Below are 21,002 nucleotides of genomic sequence, written 5' to 3' on the forward strand. Positions count from 1 at the left end.
CACAAAGATAAGCTTTTAATGTGAATCAGACTGGCAACAGCATTTTACTTACATCTTTATTACTTAGACCAAAACTCCTCAAAAGCAAAAATAAAATAAAAAAGGTGCTGTTAAGGATCAAACTGCTCAACTGCAAATACCAAACTTAACAAAATCCCACTGAGGGACGGATTCCTAATACTTTGTACACATAATGTGATCTTGTGAACTGCCTTGCTGGTTTGTTTTTTAAAAACTGGGCCTCTCGACTTTCTAAAGGGGGACGCGTTCTAGTTTTGGGTGTGCCCAGATGTCGCCCATCCTGGTGGCAATTTGTGCATGCAAAGCTGTAGGGTCTGGATGAGACCCCGGGGGCTAATTCGCCAGAGCAAGAGACATCTGCAAAGGAGAAGATGCTCCCTGCTGTAGGTTCATTTATTCTGCCTGAAGCCACCCACACAAATGACAGGCCTTAAGAGGATGCTTCCCGTTAGCTGTTCTTAAGAGAAAATCAGAATGCAGCAGTGAGCAAAAAGCAAAGGGAAACTCTAAACATGCAATAAGAGGGACACACCAGGGAGTTAGACCTGTGCAATTCTGCGGATGAAGGAAAAAAAGAGGGAGATACACAAAACAGGAATGGTTCAGTACAGAGGCTCTCAAACGTGAGTCCCCAGAGATTGCTGACTACAACTCCCATCATCCCTGGCCACTGGGACTGGGGATGATGGGAGTTGTAGTCCAGCAACTTCTGGGGTCCCAAGTTTGAGAGCCCCTGGTATAGTAAACTAGCAGATAATTATTTAAAACAGTAGCAAATAAACCCAACATGCTGGACATGGTGTGGCTGCAGCCGCTGTAATGCGTTTGTTTCTGTTTTTACCAATGCATCATAATTCAGCTGCTGTAAGTAGGTATCACGCTAGGCTAACCCAACGGAAAGAAGGCAGTGACAAATTCTAAGCCTAAAGTTAGATTATGTTCCTTTAACCCTGCAAATCTGTTGTTTCAGGTAAACTGGAATGACAAGCACAGTTATCTCAGAGCAATCAGCACTGAATTCTATTCCAAACACTCCCAACAGGAATCATTTCTCTCTCTGCAATTGCACAAGAAATCTTAAATGCAAGGGGTCCCCAAACAGCCTACAGTCTAGGTATTTCTTTGGGCTGTCTTATTTCTTTGCTGCCAGCGGGCAGAGCTATTTTTGCTAAAGGGTTGCTCGGAATGGAACGGCTTCAAAATACTTCCCTCTCCGAGAGACTTCCAAAGTACCTGAGACCGTATAAAACAGAACCCCATCCATCTCAGTTAGGACCTCTTCCATAGGCAATCAATGTGTATGTCTAGTGGGTTCCATACTTACAATCTGCAAATCTGGACACAAGACTCAGAAAAATGAGGTTCTGGAGGGCACAATTATGCAAGCTGTGGAAGTATACATGGACGAACTGGGTTATGAGCAAAAAGCATCCAGCAATTAACAGTTCATTTGAATACTCTACCACCTTATCAGGCTGAAGACAATTAAGAAAAAAAGGACTGTGCCATGTTCCTCAAAAGATAGAGACACTTTTAAGGAGCTAGGCTGTTGTGATCCAAGTTATAAACTTTTGACCCGTGTGGCTTGCTGACGTTTAGCTGAAGGTCCTAAATATCGGAAATGTAAAATGAACTTGCCAGACTCGGAAAGGGAAGAGAAGCACCAGCGCTGCAGGAAGTTCTTTAGTAGTTTACGACTTTAGTTTGCAGCAGACAAGTGACATTTTAAAGTAGGCGGCCGGGGGGGGGGGGGGGAGAGGCGTGAGTTTCTACAGCAGATTATGATCCCACCCCCAGGGCTAGCTCCCAGCTGCTGCATTCTGCTCAGGTTGCTAGTCAGTGCTGAGGACTGGCTGCCACGTCTGCTTATTCCTATTCACAAAGACTTTGTCAACAGTAGGGAACTGTTACACTATCAGCTCTGCTACCTGCAGAAACAATAGAAATTCAGAACTACAAAAGATGTGCTGTATTCCGTTAATATAAATGAGAAATTTGGGCCGTGTAGAATGTTTCTCGGGACTATTTACAGTACAACACAGATCTCGTCGGAGCTCAGATCTCGCCGGCTTCCCTCTCCTCTGACCGCTTCGAATGAGATTTCCCGTTGGTGCTCTCGTGCCGCTTTTCAGAAGAGCTCTTCTCTTTCTTCTCTCTCTCCCGTGATTTCTCCCGTGAAGACCGATCTCTAGAGGATCTGAAGCACAAACCAGATCACAGTATAAAGGCTCCACCATGGAAAGCATCCGTCACCAACAACACACCCTGACCAAGAAAGCAAACTGTGGCTTTATCCTGCCAGTTCTCTTTTCTGGAGCCAAGAGGGCCAAAATGGGTGGGGAAGCCACCCTTCTGGGTTGGTGGGCAAGGAATTACTATCCTAAGTCAGGCCTGCTCAACTTAGGCCTCCCAGCTGTTTTTGGACTACAACTCCCATAGCCCCCAGCCACAGTGACCAATAGCCAGGGATTATGGGAGTTGTAGGCCAACATCAGCAGGCTGAGCAAAGTTGAGCAGCCCTGCTCTAAGAAGAGAACAAGCAACCGAAAGCAATGAACTCGAGGGCTATCTTCAGCTGAATGCATGGCGTTCGCTAGAGTTCCCCTTTCAGAAGGCGACTGGAGGTGGGCCCCCTCCCTTTACCAAAGTGACAGGCGCAGGTTTATTTTACTCTTGGCAAGTTAGCAGTACCTAGCAGAGTGTTCTAGCCAGCGGCTGCCACCCCCCCGCCCCACCGCATACTGGGGCATCTGAGGAGAAAACAAAATGATGGGCAGTAGCTGCTGCTGGTCCAAGAACAAAAGCTGCCCACATCGGCTACTACAGTTAAGAGGAGAATCATCGGCCAGTTGCCGGCTGGGTCCAATCCTCTGTGGTGGCCAGCAGTGGGCTCCTCACTCCACCCAAAACCAGGTAAGCAAGGCATGCCGAAAGAGAGGCAAAACCATGCTCACCCTCTGGTCCCATCAGCCTATGATAACATGGCTTCCATGTTCAATTCCTTTAGCATTGGCTTCTGCTCCAATACAAAGATAGCTCAGATCTCTTGTTTAAACTGTGGAAGAGTCCCAACAGAGAAGGTGGTGTCCACAGAGTCACCTCAACCAGAAAGTGGGGAAGAGGTGGAAAAACTCTACTTTGGAATGGTAAGGCAAGACGTTAGCTTTGGGACTGGAGAGAGCACCTCATCAATGGCTCAACAGGAGGTACTCCAAAGCTCCCCAGAGGGTGGGGAGAAGAGACCACTGCTGGGCTATAGCCCCCAGCATGTGGGCACAAAGGAGCCTCCCCCTCCTAGTGACCCCTAAGGGAGGATAAGGTGAAGAGGGTGGATCACAATAGTCCTCCTTGATCTAAGATCTATTAATCATGTCTAACAGCACACAGGAATGAGGTCCCTACAAAGACAGCTGGGCCCATTTACCCAAGGTCAGAAGCACACAACAGAATTCCATTTCACAGAAAATGGTATTAAGCATCGTGCCGTTCAACAGTTTGCCATTCAAATCTCAAAATATTTGCCAGCCACCTAAGTGCTGAGCAGGGTTTTTTTTTGCTATGCTTCCACCCACTCACAGAGGCTCGTCAAGATTCTTCACAGAGCCCTCCTCCTGGTCAGTTACTACCATTTCTACCTCATTATTTTAAAAATCACTGTACGCACACACACCCCTACCTACCTATTTCTCTTACTCTACACATCATCTCATACTTAGAGGTTACCTTCAAGGGTTTTTCCAGGAAGTGGACAATGAAAGCCAGCATCATGTCGCATAACATCTGGGACCTTCTGCATGCATGCTAGGCAGATGCTCTGCCACTGAGCTATTCCTGGTTTACACCCAAACCTTTGCTCTCCCAGGGGCTGCCCAGGTGGCCTTGGTCAAGGCATACCCTGACCAGTCCCCAGTGTAAAAAATGGGGACTTGAATGCAGAGCAATCGTAGTGCAGTGACTTAGCTGGGGATATAGAGTTCTCTCACTGACCTTGGATCACCGCCCCTAAGCACAGCTTACTTCAAGGAGGCACCTGAACTAAGGCCACCCTGAGCTCTTTAGAAGAATGGTGGGGCCCCAAAAGGAGGAAATCCATTAAAAGGATTATTTTTAGATCAATCAGGCCATTACTATCATTCTGCACACTGATAACTGCTACAGAAGTGATTTGCACATACGCACGGAGTGGCTCATTATATCTAAGTTGCCACAGCTGCCAACTGCCAGTTCCAAAGTAGGCATTCAGCTTTCTATCAAAGGCCAAACAAGGGTAAGTAGAGATCTGAATCAAAGCTTCTGCCAAGCTAAGCAAGATCATCAACAACTGTTCCAATGCATTGGGTTTTGACAAGGGGCTCCTTGAGGGTGAAGTTAACCACCAGGAACTGAAGCAACGGCTATATTCAAGAGGAAGCTTTAAACAAGTCTCTCATTATTCCCTCTTCCATAGGTGTTAACACTTGCTAGTGCAGGAGTTCTCCGACGTGGGCCCCCACTTCATCTCCTTTCATTCCCAGCCCCAGTGGCCTTGGGCCTACTCAAGGCTGAACACTCCTGTGATAGAGAATCCAAATGCTGACATTGACCAGAATGCAAAGACAGAAGGCGGGAACTATTCCACGCCCTCTGGCCAGGTGGATTCTTTTAACCCTTTCGCCTAATACACACCCTTTCTTGTGTACAACTGCCCGGCTGTCTGAATACTTGGATACTTATTTTGGAAGTGTGGATTTTTAAAGGGTGGCAAGAGACCAAAGCAGGTGCAGTTTCTCTTCTGAAGCAAGAGGGGCGACAGCAGGTTTCCTTCCAGAGTTCTGGAGCCTTCCCCTGTTTCAGAAAACCATGGGACACAGTTCCCCCCACTATGGGGCACTGAGGTGGGCCAAGGGACATTGGAGTTTTCTGAAGGCTTCCCTTACCTGCTCCTTAGCAATAGTAATTACAGGGTCTTCCTCATTTCCTAATTGTCCAAACTTCTTTTCTTTATTGTTCATGTTTAAGACAGATTTAAAAAACGAATTTAGTACCTCAGACACGAGTCAACAATTTTCTACACATCTCATTTCTAACCACCCTGTTCTTCCAGCACTACTAAGTTTCCTCTCACAAAGGAGAGAGCCTTGGTTCTCTGGCAGCCAACCCTGCAATCCAGTCACCTTGGAGGACAAAGAGGCCAGGCTTCCTCAGGCGACTCGGAGTCCTGCTATCGGCAGGCTGGCGTGCGCCAGGTGTAGCTGCACCAGGAGAAGACTCAGTGCACCAGACTGCAGGCAGGGGGCCGGGACTCAGTGGTCCTTATTCGGCTTCTCCTTGCAGCTAGGAAGGCAAGACGCAAGGCGGCAGCACCCTGGAAGCCAAGGCCTGCCATTCTTGGTGCAGCTGTGGCAATGCAGGAGAAGACTCCTGGTTCCTGCCGAGATCACCAGCCGCAGTGATTCAAACCACAACGTGCCAGACCGCCATTGTGTCACATCACTTTGCCTCCGACAGTCTAGGACTAGCGGTCTTCCTTGCGCAAGAATGCACGTGCCCTCCTCAAATGCAGGACCACTTCGATTCCAGATAGAAATCCCTGCAGGAGACAGTTCTGCTACCACACTGTCGGCTTGGCTTTGAAGGGATGCAAGCGTCACAAACAGGGGAGAAGCCTTCCTATCATGCACGGAGTTCAACTTACAAGTCTCTCCCACAACAAAGCCTGTTAGCCCTGAATGGCTTTTGGATTTCCTCGGAGATCACCAATTCCCATTTCACCGGAGAAAACAGCAACAAACTTGCACCTCCCCCCGGCTCATTTGTAACAGTTGAGCTGGGTCTACAACCCCATTCACGAATGGAGGCTGGAATCCATTGTGACCCGATTCCAATCAGTTTTTCACTCTAAATTTTCAAGCTGAACTTTATATCTCACAGCTAAACTGCAAGCCAAAGAGCCTTTCCCCACGAGAGCTGCTAAAAAGGCTGGGCATACTTGTGTTTTGAACTCCGGTCTCTGGATCCCCGCCGGTGACCTCGGCTGTGGCTGCCAGAACGGCTGCGGTGGCGCCGGTGGCGCTCGCGGGACTTGGAGCGGGACTTTCGCTTCTCGCGGGAGGCCGATCTGGAGCGCCTTCGCCTCCTCTCCCGAGACCGAGACCTGTGGCGCACACACACACCCTGTCTCAAACCCAGCAGTACAACACCCTTCGTAAGCACAGTGGCTGAATTTCCCTCTATAGGGGGGAAGGCGGGGGTAACGGTCATAGAAAGTTACATGGATGTTGAAACCGTGATATTGGAATATTCGTCCTAACCCAAAAAAACAGAGTTAGGTTCTTCGGCTGGTGTGGGACTGGGTTTTTAAACCAAAAAGCAGGGGGTGTGTGTGTTAAAATTAAGATATGAACTCTCACACACCAGCTGAGAAATGAGGAAGAGTGGTAATTTAAACTTTAAACCTCCCCAACAGCCTGCACATCAGCTGACGAGCACACAAGGTGGATCCAGGTGTGTGTGAAACTCACTGGGTGACTCTGGGCCAGTCACATCTCTCTCAGCTTAACCTACTTCACAGGGTTGTATTATTCCATGCCACTGACAATTTAGCAGCTGAGGTCCTAATGTACCTGTTTCAATGATTTGACACAGGTGTTCAACTTGGGTCCCTGGGGTTGGACTACAATTCCCATCATCCCCAAATGCCACTGCAGGTGGGGATGGTAGGAGTTGCAGTCCAACAACAGCTGCAGACCCCAGTTTCAGAAACCCTGAAAGGAACAAGAAGTTCCACGTTTTATCACTAATTTTGTTGTAATTCGCCCTGAACACACTGAACACATTTCCTCCAGGTTGAAGTAGGAATCGACTGGGCAGGAAGCAATCACTGGCCAGTAAGGTCTGTTCTTGTGCAATAATTAGATTTGAGCAAGCAACAAGGGAGAAAAAATTGTAAGACGTTGCAATTCGTATCGCCGGCTCACACAAAGACAAGAACCTACCTGTCTCCTAAGACACTCACCTTCTGCGATCTCTATTTTTTGATCCAGACCTAGAAGGGGGAGAAAAAACATTTTATTTCAAAGGCAGTAACAATCACTGATACTTATGGAATGCTTCAAACTGCAGTTTAAGACTTCATACTCATACTCATTCTGAGCTTTACAGACTTGGGGAAAACATCCCTAGGCTCAAAGAAAAGGCAGCCCATAAAGACCACCACAGAACAGAACGCACAAGAAAAATGATTGCAACTATCCCGTGGAGTAGGACTGCATTTCATAGTTGGTAAACTGAGGCAGGTTTAAATATATTTCTCAAGTCCCAAGAACTCTAACCAGTGGACCAGTTGTGCAATTTGTCACTTGCTTTGGGGCCTGTAGGCTGTTCTCCAGGTAGCAACCTACCCCTTTTTCTTTAGATAACCCCCAATAGAAACATAGGAAGCTGCTTTATACAGAGTCTGGCCCTTGGTCCATCTAGCTCAGCACTGTCTACACTGACTGGCAGTGGTTCTCCAAGGTCTCAGGCAGGAGTCTCTCTCAACCCTACCTGTAGACACTGCCAGGGATTGAACCTGGGACCTTCTGCATGCAAAGCAGATGCTCTGCCACTGAGCTATGGCTCCATCCCCAAAGGAGAATATCTTACAGCACTCACATATAGCCACCCATCCAAATGCAAACCAAGGCAGAGCCTGATTAGCAAAGGGGACAATTCATGCTAGCTACCACAAGTCCAGTTCTCCTCCCAACTGCCACACCCAGCAACATTATCCGAAATGGCTGTTTCTGAGCCCTGTACCGGTGGCAGAGGCAGCCTAATAAGCCTGAAGCATCCCACTCAGGTGCAAGCATTACAGCATAACTTTGGTAGCTGTGTACCGTTGCTTCCCCTATACTGATTTTAAAAAGGCAGCACGTCAAATTCTCTCGTCTGATGGATATGGTGCCCTTGGGCCTCACCTGCTTCAAGACTCTCTGCCATGTCCATTCTTTGAGACGGTAGCAGAAATCCTTGTGAATCATCACGCCACAAAGCCACATCTCCTCTGTGAAGATTCGAGTCCACTTACCGTCTCCCCTGGCGCTCCTCTCGCTCTCTCTCTTCTCTCCGTCTCAACCGGTCCTGATTTCTCTTCTCTTGTTTCTCCGCTACAGTTTTCTAGGAGAAGGTGATGTGTCTTGTTAAGCACAGCTAAGTATTACAGTGCAAGAATTCTGGAGCTTGACACACAACACAGGAATTCAAGGATAATTAGGCAATATCACCCTTCCCCATGAGGAAGAGTTCTTCTTGGCTTGGACGCAAAGCTGACGACTGGACATATCAAGGCAGAAATTTACAAGGAATGAATGTCAGAAAGGAAGTGTCACCTATCAGCCTCTTCAAAACGTATTCTAAGCCTTCTCTTGGAGCCATACTTGGCACCTCAGTTCATAATGCCAGTGTCCCCACCATCAATCTGCATGACTCAGACTCCTGCCAAGCACCTAGTGTGTAAGCATATAATTGGGGTCTGGAAGTTGTGGAGGGAGATGTGAAAAATTAAGCAGACTGCAGTTGGGAGCAGTGTTCCCTGTAACAGGGACTCCCAGGTGTCACTGACTACAACTTCCGTCAGCCCCAGCTGCAGTGGCCTTTGGCTGTGGATCATGGGAGTTGTAGTCAACAATATCTGGGAATCCCTGTTACACGGAGCACTGGTTGGGAGAGAATTTGTGGGGAAATAGCTTCCAAGTAGGCCAATTTGCAACAATGTTCAAAGGTGAAAGCCCACAGGAAGTGGTGCCATTAGATACTGCTCATCTGGGCTTCTCTTGCTTAGGTCCCCAAGTGTTGTTGGACTACAACTCCCATGAGCCCCAGTGACCAAAGACTGCTCTAGACGATGGGGGCTGCAGTCCAAAAACAGCTGGGGATCCAAGTGCGAGAACCCCTGGCTGGTGTAACCACATTTCACAGGAGCAAGGTCTCACATTGGAACTGGGCCAGAACTCTCCTTCAGAGTAAGCAATGTAGGAGATGTAATCCCACGTTTGGTTGACCTCTTACACCAGCTGAGAAGCGTGCAGCTCTTTGCTCATGAAAATTTCCAAAATGCAAGAAGTTTTACCCGCAGCTGGTCCAGTTTCTCACGGATCTGGATGAAACCCAAGTGCAATTTGCCTCCAAAGTGATCGGCAAGACGCCTATCGTTGTCATGGAGACCAAGGTAAGCAGAACAGACTTCACACACGCGCAATTTCTGCTGCTGGAAGCTGGAGGCAGGCATAGAATTACGGTACTCTTCCTGGGAAAGATCAGAGGCAGTTTATTGTCAAGGCTTACACACAGAAGGCTCCTCTTATGCTTCCTTTCCCCTGCCTTAACAGACTTCTCACCATTTCCTGGCAATTATTTTTAACACAAATAGCACAAGCAGTCCCAATCCAACTTACAGCCAAACGGAACATACACTAAATTGGCATGTTAGACTGTCAACAACCTCATTAATCGGAATACTCATACTGGTTATCATTTTAGCCCATGAGCCAAGCCAATAAACACCGGCCATCGGCAACGTCTCAGGGGATGAATGCTCACAGTGATTTTTGGCAATATCTTTCCCCCTAGAGATGGAAAATAGATATGGGCAGTGTTGCACTTGCAGCTGTCTCTGAGTTATCACTCCTCCTTCATCCCTACCCCCAAAGAACTCGGATAAAATCGCAGCCATTTCTGCACCGAGGAAAAAGTCAGGGTGAGGGTAACAGTGAACAAACTGTTGTATCCTCTCATGGGATTAAGCTTTGAAGGACATTCCCACCAATTGTCATTTCCGCCCCTCCGACAACACTGATAAAAAATTTCACACTAATTTTTGTGTTCTTAAAACTTTTATAAGCTTTGAAAACACCACTGCAAATGGGATCGCTGCAGGCCTGCTGGCCAGGACAATAAAAGCATAACACACTAAACACAAAGGACTGCAATGATATCACCTATTTCCCATCTCTAGTGGTGTAGACCTTGCCATAAATCAAAATGAGGATTTGTCCCCCGAGAAGGTACCGACCATCCCATATACTATGTGGAAGCCAGCCCTGCATAAACAGTATTTCCTCACCTATAATTTGCTTTGGGATAGGTTCATATTTTGCTTTGCATTATGTACTTTGATTTTCTTTTTGGTTAATGCAGTTGACTAAATACAAAGCTAGCCCAACCTCTGCGCAGAATAATATAATAAGATGAGAGCCAAGCAAACCTCTGCCTCTTTCTTCTTTGCGCGAACTTTTTCAACTTCCATCAGTATCTTCTGGGATTCATCCACATTCCCTTCAGCTCCCAGCTGCTCAGCTTTAGCCAGGAGTTTGCCAATGTCTTCATTTAGCTCATGCACTTTTTCGGCCTAAAGAGATGTTTTTCAGCGATTAAATTGGGAGCCTGCACTTTGAGCGCTTTCCTTTGCTCTGGATAAGTTACGGATTTAGCTGCTCAAACACATTTCTTCAAACTTCTTGTGCGAAAGATTTGGGTATAGAATATTCACTTTAATACTGCAGACTGGCTTGAAGCCTCTTCTCCCTGGCTTCGTAATGCATTTTAGTAACCAACATTAATAATCTTCCACAATACGTATACAGCGGTTTTCTTAAGTATTTGGAGCACATGAAGAATCTTAGGTCATCCTTACAAGAGTCCTTGAAGACAGACTGGTATTATATATCAGAGGTTAAGGCTGACAGTAGCATGACTAAGGATAGCTAGCGAGTTTGGGGCTCTGGTAACTTTTGAACTAGGGATTCCGAAACTCAAGACTGCATGTGCTTAACTACTCGACACATCAGCTCACAAGCAGGGCATGCGAGTGCCCTAATCAAGGGGTGGGCCTACCTAAGTTCTCCAGCTCCCATGATCCCCAGCCTGGTTCTAATACACACAGGGGCTCAGTGAATGGTCTGGGAGCACCTGAGTTCCAGCACCCAAGACTGGCAATGTGTGGACCCGAGCAGTCCCTTGGGTAGGGCAGGGATTCCCAACTTTGGGTCCCTGGATGTTGCTGGGCTATGACTCTCATTGTCCCCAGCCACAGCGTGCTCCAGGAAGCCCATCAGAACATCAGACTAGCCCTGCAGGATCAGTCCCAAGGCCTACTGAGGGGGTCTAACTCAGAGAGGGCATTCTCGCACATGATTCGCTAGAGTGGAAATACCTTTGCAGCCACCTCAGCGCTGATCTCCTCCTGGGTTTCTGCCAGCCGCTTTTTGGCCAGTTCAGTTCTTCTGTCACACTCAGCAATAAAAGACTCCAAGTGATCCATTGCCTAAGCGTGTACAAACAAAGACAACATTCTATATAACTCCTCCTACACGCGGGTTACTCCAAGACCCACGGAACTGCAGGAAAGTGTGTTAAGGAGCTGTGGAAAAACGAGAGGACGCATGCCTGTGATGAACATGCTCACTTTGCACAGAGAGGAAATAATCCAGTTTTCTTTTAGCATCTCATATCTTAACGGATGGCGAAGGGAACAGGTGGTGAGGTGGGAACAAAAGGTTTTCTTCAGTAACATTTGAAAATGCATCTAACACTTTGTACTTCCTCACAGAACAAAAACATAGCCTGAACCTACTCACTATGGTTTCATTAAATCAGAGGTTCTACAGATGGATTTGTTCTTCAAATTTTCTTGGACTACAACTCCCATCATCCCCAGCCACACTGCTAGAAGGCTGGTGACGATGCGAGTTTTAGTCTAACTTCTGGCCTAAGAACCCCTGCATTAAACAACTTAGCAGTAACAGCATTAGTTTATATAAGCCTCAATAATAATGAGAAGTAATTAGTAAAGTAATTCACAATGAAATGACAATGAAGACCATTTTAGGCAGAGATTTACATAACTTTAAAAGGCAAAGAACTGTTTTAGGCTTTGCAGGGAGATACAATTACATTTTGAAACACAAAAGTGAAAATATTGAGAGAGGATTCTCAGAACACAGGAGATGCAGCCACTTTTGAAGGAACCCAGCATCTAGAATGCAGAGATGACCAATCTAAAGAGCTGTAGACCAGATCCAAGTCAGTCATGTTGCCTGGATTGCCAGTAGCCTGGAGTCTGGTGCTCTTTGGTGATTACAACTGATTCAGGCTGAGGAAGTCCATCTCAAGGAATGATTCTATAGAAATCATCACTGCACAGGCTATAAGCCAACTCTCTCAGTTCTTAGAACCTCTCGCCTTAAACAGGTTTGGAGCAGTTAACCAGAAGAGATGAAAATGTCAGATTTGTTTTGGAGAATAACCCTAGAAGCTTCCTGAAGTAGTTGGTAGTCACCAATATCAGAACTATTCTTTAAAACCTCATGTGTAACATGGGCGTCTCTGTCTGACCATCATATGGAACTCTGTATATTCAATAAACCACCTGATGTTTTGCAATGGGTATCATACACCTGTGCTAACCTTTGCAGCAAGACACTTACATAAGGCAGGAGGCACAAGAGGTGTGGGAATGTCAGACTTACTGTTGCCCAATCTGATATCTGCGTATCATTGCCAGAAACAAACACACGAAGCACTTACGTCCAGCTCAAAGAACAGGTCCCTCTCTTTACTTGCAATCTCATAATCTGCTCTTAACGCCAAATCATGAATTTTTGTACACTCTCCCAGGTCCATGCGCTGTTGAGAAAAAGGAAGGAGAAGTCAACACAAGAGCTTTATATACACTGCAACCACAATGTCTAACTGCTAAGAGCTAGCTCTGACAACTGCAATGATTCGTGATCATCAGACTGGCTTTGAGAACAACCCTTTCTAACACAAGGAAAACAGCTAGAACCAATTTTAAGAGTGTGAGGACACTGCAGAGGTTACACAGCACTCTATTCTCACACGTTATTCTCAATTTGTTTAATTAGATATTAGATATTTTTAATATCTAATTTAATCAGGTATTTGTTTAATTAAATACAAGCAGCACAATCCTACAGAGTCACTTTGTGGTCACACACATTTGAACAAATATATAAATTTGTGTGTTATACGTGTGAGCTAGGTGAAGCTTAATATATTCACCTATAAAGGGATCCTATATTTTTACAGGAGTTAAAATGTATTCAATATACTTTACTGTGATCCAACAACACTATCTCACAGGAACAGTGACAGGGAGAAAGAATTATCTCTGTCCACTCTCTCCACACCATGCAAAATTTTATACAACTCTATAGTTGCCTCTTTTCCAAACTAAAAAGCCCCAGATGCTGTAGCCTTGCCTCATAAGGAAAGTGCTCCAGGCCCCTGATCATCTTGATTGCCCTCTTCTGCTCCTTTTCCAGTTCTACAATGTCCTTTTTAAGATACAGTGACCAGTGCTGCACATAGTACTCCAAATGTGGTCACACCACAGATTTGTATAAGAATGATCCTGGGCATGCTTAAGCTGCCAAAGCCACATATTTTGTAGAGTCCTGCCCCCATTTTGTCTTCCTGCATCATTAGGAAAGGCACTTACTGTTCCTGCCAGAATATCATGAGGGCAGCAGTCCAGAAGATGGCTTTTGCAGACACGTTCATCTGTGAACTTCACCCTTTGTCTGGTTTCATCTCCTGAAATTCATGTTTGGTTATAAATATGAAAAACATTAAAATGTTGATGAAGCAAAGTAAGCCATGGTAAGAGTTATTCTGCCTCGATTAATATACTTCACGAACCCCAGAACTGTTTGGAAGACTACAAAAGCATATGTTATGAAACTTTCTTTTCCTTTCACAGTCGCAAACTGAACTAAGCACAGCATTTAACATCACATGCACCACTTACTAAGCATGGTGCTGCTGACCACAATTGTGTCTGTAGTCAGACACCTAGTGTAAAGAGACAGCAGAGTCAGAAAAGAATCTGGACAGAGACCACAAAAGGGTCATTCTACATGAAGATTATGGGTCTGGAGATACCAAAACCCATGCTGTCTGAAGGCCATGAGACAGACCCACATCACGGAATTTTAATAGGCAGCCACTTACAAATCCAATATCCTTTTCAGTTAAGTACTTCTGGCTCATACAAATTAACATGTTGCGAGTTTCCCAAGGCCACGGGAACATTTAGGAGTTGGTCTCACAAGTGGAATCTGTCCTGTCCCTCCCTTTCCCCACCCACATAAGACATTTTACACATTTGGGAGCTACTTAAAACAAGCAAAACCAAACAAAACAAAAAGAAGAAGTTAGTGAATACACACTGCGAGCTCCAACACATACTATACCCATCTGCATTCTTCAAGACCTCAGTTGCAGAATTTTATGCCCGCTGTTGAAAAGTTTTAAAGGAAAAGTTTTCTTGCCCACACCTGTAGTAAGGAAGTCAGGGGAATGATACATAAAGAGTAAAGGCAACGTGGTAATGGTATGTGACAATTGTTTTTAAAAAGCTAGTCTGTGTATGACTATAGTTCAGGATTTGCAAGCATCCAGGATTAATGTTGTGTCTACGAAAAATGTTTTTTCTCTTTTTCTCTTTCTTTTCTAAGCTACACTTTTAAAAGTTACTTGTGAAAAAAGCAAACACTTTTTTTGTTATAACAGCTTTAAAAATTGGTTGTGACTCACGGCTCGATGAACATGAGGCTTTTCTGCAACTCCCTTGCAGATTGATGTAGGCAGGCAAAGATACACTGAACCTTTATAAATAAAATAGAGGGGCCACAATTGTTCAGTTTGTATGAAATAAAAATATGGGAAGCAATTCAAAAGCAACTCAAATACACAAAGAACGAACGAGCACTTATTCACTTATGAAACAAAGTGCAAAAAGTTATTCTGCAGAGATCTGCAAACGTGCCAGACTTAGCTGGCGGTTCAAGTGAGGAAGCAGATACAAACCTTGTCAGGAATGCACAGCTTTTCGAGGGGTGTAATATGTTCCTGGGGCAAACAATAGAGTCCCGTTTCTATGCAGAACAGGACCACCTTCATGTTTTTAAACACGAAGCGTTACCTCCACAGGTGAGTCTACAAAAGAAAAGCCTCACCATGCAAGACCAGGAAAGCCAGGCATTCAGCTCACAAATACAGAGCTACGCCTGACAATTGTGGCACTTCAAGCTTTGTGTTTTGGGCAGCTTCAGTTGCCAGAGTTCTAGAAATTCATATATGTGTTCCTTGCTAATGCTTCCCAGAGAGCACTGGAGATGTACTGAGCACACTAGATCCTACATGACTTGGAAAAAGCCTAGTAGTTCCCTTTATGCCATCTGTACCAGTGTTTTATGTTACTGAGCAGATGTTTCCAGGGATCAGACGTTACGCCAGGAACGACACCACCTGCTTTGGTGGGCATGGAGGTTGGCACACCTAGAGGGCGTGTGATGACGCAGCTGCTGGGGACGGCTGTCACGCTTGCGCACCTGCTGCTGACGGCTGGGCCTGGAGAATCTCACCACCCACATCACCGTGACCAGCACCAGGCTGGCCAACCTGCCACACAGCTGCACTTTAAACTGGCCTGACCGGTTTGACTCCCAGCTTGTTTTGCTGGTGCTTTGCTGCCCAGCGCTTAAGCTTCCATCTCCAAGCAAGAATGTAGGAAAACCTCTGCTTGATCAGACCAAAGGTCCATCTAGCCCTGAATCCTGTCTCCAACCGTTGCCAGCTGGATGCTTCTGGGGCATGGGCAAGCAGTCCCTACCCCCTGCTGTTTGTCCCCCAGTCTCAGACTTTCAGAGGTATATCACCTCTGAACATGGAAGCTCCACTGAGCTATGGTGGCAAAAGGCCAGCTGATAAAGACAATTTTTTAAAAAAGCTGTGTGTCCTTGAAATGCAAATGAACAGCCACTGTTCTTTGATGGCCATGTTTCTAGGACCGTCTAGGCACTCAAATCTTTTCTCTCTCCCCTAAACTTATTTTCTTCTAACAGATTACCAAAAAATGAGACAGGTATCCAAGACTCAATCTGGACCCGGGTTCTCTCAGCACAGCTAATACACGGGCGCCACCTGAGAACTGAATGCAGCACAAAGAGAGGGCCTCTGAATACATGAAAAGCACTTATCCTCTCACAGCCCCTTTCCTTACAAGGAGAGTGCCTCCGAGCATGTGAAGAGCACTTATCCTATCACAGCCCCTTCCATATGAGCACACGAAGAGCACTTATCCTCCCACAGCCCCTTTCTCCATGAAGAAAGCACCTCTGAGCATGTGAAGAGCACTTATCCTCCCACAGCCCCTTTCTCCATGAGGAGAGCACCTCTGAGCACGTGAAGAGCGCCCATCCTCCCACAGCCTCATTCTCCCCAGAGCTGATTCAGGATAAGATCTCCAGGTCGAGGGTGGGGTGGCGGCTCCCTGCGTTCCCCACAGAAGGGCGCGTCCCCGCCGGCCAGCGGAGGGCGAGGGGACGCGAAGCCCACAGAAGAAGCGCAGGCGGAGAGCCGGAGGGGGTGGTGGTGTTGCGGGGGCCGGAGGTGTCGCCTCCGCCCCGGCGGCGCTCTGCCCCTCCAAGGCCCAGAGGCCGCCGCCCGGCTCCGGGCTCGGCCGCTACCAGGCCCAAGGCGCTCGCCCGCCCCTACTCACCGTCCCGGGCCGTGCCCATCAGCTGGTCGAGCAGCGCCCGCATCTGGGCCTGGGCCGACATGGCGGCGGCGAAGGGGAGGAAGCGCGTCTCCTTGGCAACCGGGGGGACGAGCGGGAGGCAGCGCGAGCCCCGGCGACCGACTCGGGCGGCCTGTCTCTCGCTCCAGCCGCCGCAAGGCACGATGGGAGAGGAGCGCCCGACGTCGCCTCCGACCTCGCGCGCAGCCGCGCAGCACTCCCGCGCAGGGCACGCCGGGAAGAAGAGGCCGGGTCACCCGGGTGGAGGCGAGCGCCGGCGCGCGGTGCACTCGGGGAGTTGTAGTCCGCGGCGGGCTTGGCGGGAGGAGTCAATGGTGTTCGACACTACGACCCAGCGGGCTGGGTTTTTCATTTTGAATGCTCCAGTTGATTTGATTCAACATTGTTTTCTCTTTGGTTTAATTGCTTTAAATTTTATGTTTTGTTGTCTTACTGCACACACCCTGAGCCGCCCTGGGGCAGGATATAATAATAATAATAATAATAATAATAATAATAATAATAATAATAAATAATAATGCAAGGCATGATTGATCACCAAGAAGTGATGTTGGTGGGCTGTACCTGCCAAGAAATGAAGGTGGATGCGGAATGTTGCAAGTCTGTTGAAGAAGAAAAACCAGCATTGGCGGAATAGGCCAAGGAAAGCCAAGAAGAAATGCTACGAGTAAGTGAGTAAGACAGGACTGTTGAAAATAAAGGAATGAAAGGATGAAAAACAGCAGATGATGACGAGAAAAATGGCACAACGGAAGGTCTCATTTCTGCAGCCCAGGAACAATCATGACAAACAAATGTTATAAAAGCAAAACTGGATGAGACCTAGAACGACAGTAAGTGTCGATTATGCAAGCAAGCGGATGAGACGGTTGAGCAGCTTGTATGTTGTTGTAAGAAAATCCCACCGACTGATTATAAGGAAAGACACAACAAAGTTGCTGCAATGATCCACTGGAACTTTTGCAAGAATTACAAATTGCCAGCAAGCAAGAATTGGTGGAATCATCCGATTGAGGAGGTCACAGAAAATGAAGAGGCAAACATCCTTTGGGATTTTCGAATACAAACTGATAGGCATTTACCGCACAATACGCCTGATCTGACAGTTATCAAGAAGGATCAGGTTCTGATGATTTGATATTGCAATCCCAGGGGATAGACAAGTCAACGAAAAGCAATAGGAAAAAATAACTGAATACAAGGACCTTCAGATTGAAACTGAGCGGCTCTGGAAAAAGAAAACAATAGTGGTGCTAATAGTTGTGGATGCCGTGGTGCAGTACCAAAAGGACTTGAACACCATCCCGACACCTTGGGCATTGATAAAATTACAATACATCAGCTACAGAAGGCCACACTACTCAGGGCAGCACGAATACTAGGACGATATCTTTAATTCTTCTTTAGTTATCCTAGACCCTTGGAAAGGGCCCGATAATAAAAGTACCAAATCCAGTCAATAACATCTGGTAGACTGTGTGTAAATATAATAGTAATAATTATTACAATTATAATAAATAAATGAGTGTTATTATTATCAATAAATAATAATAATAAAGTATTATTTATGATGATGATGATGGAGAATTAATAATAATAAAGATAAGGTTGTACAACTTGGGCCCTCTCCAGCTGTGGTTAGACTACAATTCCATTATCCCTGGCTTTTGGCCACTGCAGCTGGGGATGATTGGAGTCGCAGTCTAACCACAGCGGGAGGACCCAGGTTACACAGCCGTAGATTTTCCTCTAAGTCAGCAGACAGAGTATCATCTTAAGGAGGGCTTAAAAGGGCAGGGATTTGGAGCCAGGGTGTGAGAACTGGGGTGGAACAGGGGAAGCTGCCTTCTACCAAGTCAGACTCTTGTTCTGTCTAGCTCAGTATCTGTATCTTGTTCTGTCTAGCCCCAGTGGCGTTTGGTTGGGGATTATGGGAGTTGAAGTCCAAGAACATCTGGGGGTCCAACATTGAGAATCCCTGGTCTACACCAAGGCTGCTCAATTTAGGCCACTCCCCAGCTGTTTTTGGACTACTACTCCCATAATACCCAGCCATAGTGGCCAATAGCCAGGGATTATGGGAGTTGTAGACCAACACCTAATGGCACGAGGCACCTAATGCCTCAGCAGGGAAGTAACTTGCCTAGGGAGCAAGAGTTGCCGGTTCGAATCCCCGCTAGTATGTTTCCCAGACTATGGGAAACTCCTCTATCGGGCAGCAGCGATAGAGGAAGATGCTGAAAGGCATAATCTCATTCTATGCGGGAGGAGGCAACAGCCAACCCCTCCTGTATTCTACCAAAGACAACCACAGGGCTCTCTGGTCACCAGGAGTCGACACCGAGGGCACAACTTTAGACCAACATCTGCAGGAGGGCCGAAATTGAGCAGCCCTGGTCTACACTGACTGGCAGCGGTTCTCCAAGCTTTCTGACCGGAGACTCTCCCAGCCCTACTTGGGGATGCAGCCAGCCAGGGAGTGAACCTGCGGCCTTCTGCATGCGAAGTAGATGCTTTATCATGGAGTTAAGAACCTAAGACCAGCCCTGCTGGATCAGGCCCAAGGCGTCTCTAGTCCAGCATCCTGTTTCAGACCATGAAAGCCCACCAGATCCCAGATGGTCCCACAGGGCGTTACAATATCATGGCGCCTCCATTGACCATCTCCATCTGAGCAACCATGGAGGGTGTAGGGTGAGTTGTTGTGGTGGTGGCTGGCTACTCAGTGCCGATGGCAAGGGGGAAAGCAGTCTGCAGCTTCAGTACTAGTCAGCAGAGGGCACTGAAACATATTCTCAATTCCAGGCATGTTAGGCAGTTGGAGGAAAAAGATGCTTCCAAGGACAGCCCTTTCAGGAGGTGAGGCAAGGCAGTTGTCATAGGTGGTTTATTGGGGTGCCCAATAGGGGAGCAAAATGCCCTCTGCTTAAGTGAGGAGTCTTGTGGTAGCAAGCATGACTTATCCCCTTAGCTAAGCAGGGTCTGCCCTGGTTGTATATGAATAGGAGACCTGATGTGTGAGCACTGGAAGATCTTCCCCTCAGGGGATGGGGCTGCTCTGGGAAGAACATCTAGATTCCAAGTTCCCTCCCTGGCAGCATCTCCAAGAGAGGCAAGAGAGATCCCTGCCTGCAACCTTGGAGAAGCTGCTGCCAGTCTGTGAAGACCATACTGAGCTTCGCTGGAAGAGGAGGCTGTTGGGAATCCCTCTCCCCGTCACCCACACACTTTCAAAGCTTCTAAGGTTTTGAAAGGGGGCATACAACCTTTTGCAGCCTACCTCAAGAGCTTACGCTACCCCTGGATTTGTCATAAGAATGGATTCTATATACACTGCTACGAATAATACAAATATTTATATACCACTTTTCAACAAAAGTTCCCTAAGCAGTTTACATAGAGAGATAAAAATAAATAAAGATGTCTCCCTGTCCCCAAAGGGCTCTCAATCTAAAAAGAAACAGAAGGCAGATACCAGCAACAGCCACTGGAGGGATGCTGTGTTGGGGTATATAAACATACATACATGTGTATAAAGGAAGAAATGTAAACCACTGAGCCAGAAGGCCATAAAAATAAACACAAAAGGGCTGCGGAATCCAAATACACCCAAATCCATTTGTTTGGAGAATCCAAATGTATTACAGGGGAGGAAACGGGTGCCCGGGCCGTTCACAGCAGCACAAAAAGATAATCCGGCCTGAAGACCAGAAGGAGCGAGACCAATGACCATGATCAGCGTTCAAATTCCTGTTGAAACCCCGAGTGCTTTGCAAAGGCAGGGAGGAGCTAGGCTTGCTCCAGAGGAGAAAAAGAAAAATGTGGTGAGGCCGGCTTAAAGGTTATTCCTTTACACACCTTGGTTTAGATTATAAGGCTGCTCAACTTTGGCCCTCCTGCAGATGCCAGAGTAGTGTAGGACCGGGGAGACCTGAGTTCAAATCCCAGTTCAGCCATGATACTAGCGGGGTGACTCTGTCTGGGCCAGTCACTTCTCTCTCAGCCTAACCTACTTCACAGGGTTGTTGTGAGGAGAAACTCAAGTATGTAGTACACCGCTCTGGGCTCCTTGGAGGAAGAGCGGGATATAAATGTAAATAATGATGATGATGATGATGGTGATGTTGGCCTACAACTCCCATGATCCCTGGCTATTGGCCACTGTGGCTAAGGATTATGGACATTGTAGTCCAGAAACAGCTGGGGGCGTGGGCCTAAGCTGAGCAGGCCTGGAACTTAGAACATAAGAACAGCCCTGCTGGATCAGGCCCAAGAAGGCCCATCTAGTCCAGCATCCTGTTTCGCACAGTGGCCCACCAGATGCCGCTGGAAGCCACAGACAGGAGTTAAGGGCATGCCCTCTATCCTGCTGTTACTCCCCTGCAACTGGTACTCAGAGGCA

The 21,002-nt window shown here is 47.0% G+C and overlaps 1 protein-coding gene across 3 annotated transcripts; it reads right to left on the reverse strand.

Annotated features, from left to right (window-relative positions):
• LUC7L (LUC7 like) lies at nt 1–16,785 on the reverse strand. Of its 3 annotated transcripts, none has more exons than XM_053276260.1 (11): nt 16,562–16,785; nt 14,596–14,666; nt 13,499–13,593; nt 12,565–12,663; nt 11,192–11,302; nt 10,244–10,387; nt 9,110–9,286; nt 8,069–8,157; nt 7,016–7,045; nt 5,990–6,154; nt 1–2,218 (listed from the first exon to the last, which is right to left on the reverse strand). In XM_053276260.1, exons 4-11 carry the CDS (start codon nt 12,658–12,660, stop codon nt 2,077–2,079), a joined length of 954 nt encoding a protein of 317 aa, XP_053132235.1. In that variant the 5' UTR covers nt 12,661–12,663; nt 13,499–13,593; nt 14,596–14,666; nt 16,562–16,785; the 3' UTR covers nt 1–2,076. The 3 variants fall into 3 exon arrangements, with proteins under 3 accessions (XP_053132235.1, XP_053132233.1, XP_053132234.1); XM_053276259.1 differs by lacking the exon at nt 14,596–14,666 and adding an exon at nt 4,938–4,999 and having other exon boundaries at nt 2,083–2,218; nt 16,562–16,766; XM_053276258.1 differs by lacking the exon at nt 14,596–14,666 and having other exon boundaries at nt 16,562–16,766.
• Nucleotides 16,786–21,002: the final 4,217 nt, after the last annotated feature.

Source organism: Hemicordylus capensis, chromosome 13 (assembly GCF_027244095.1).
Source record: "Hemicordylus capensis ecotype Gifberg chromosome 13, rHemCap1.1.pri, whole genome shotgun sequence".
Lineage (NCBI taxonomy): Eukaryota > Metazoa > Chordata > Lepidosauria > Squamata > Cordylidae > Hemicordylus > Hemicordylus capensis.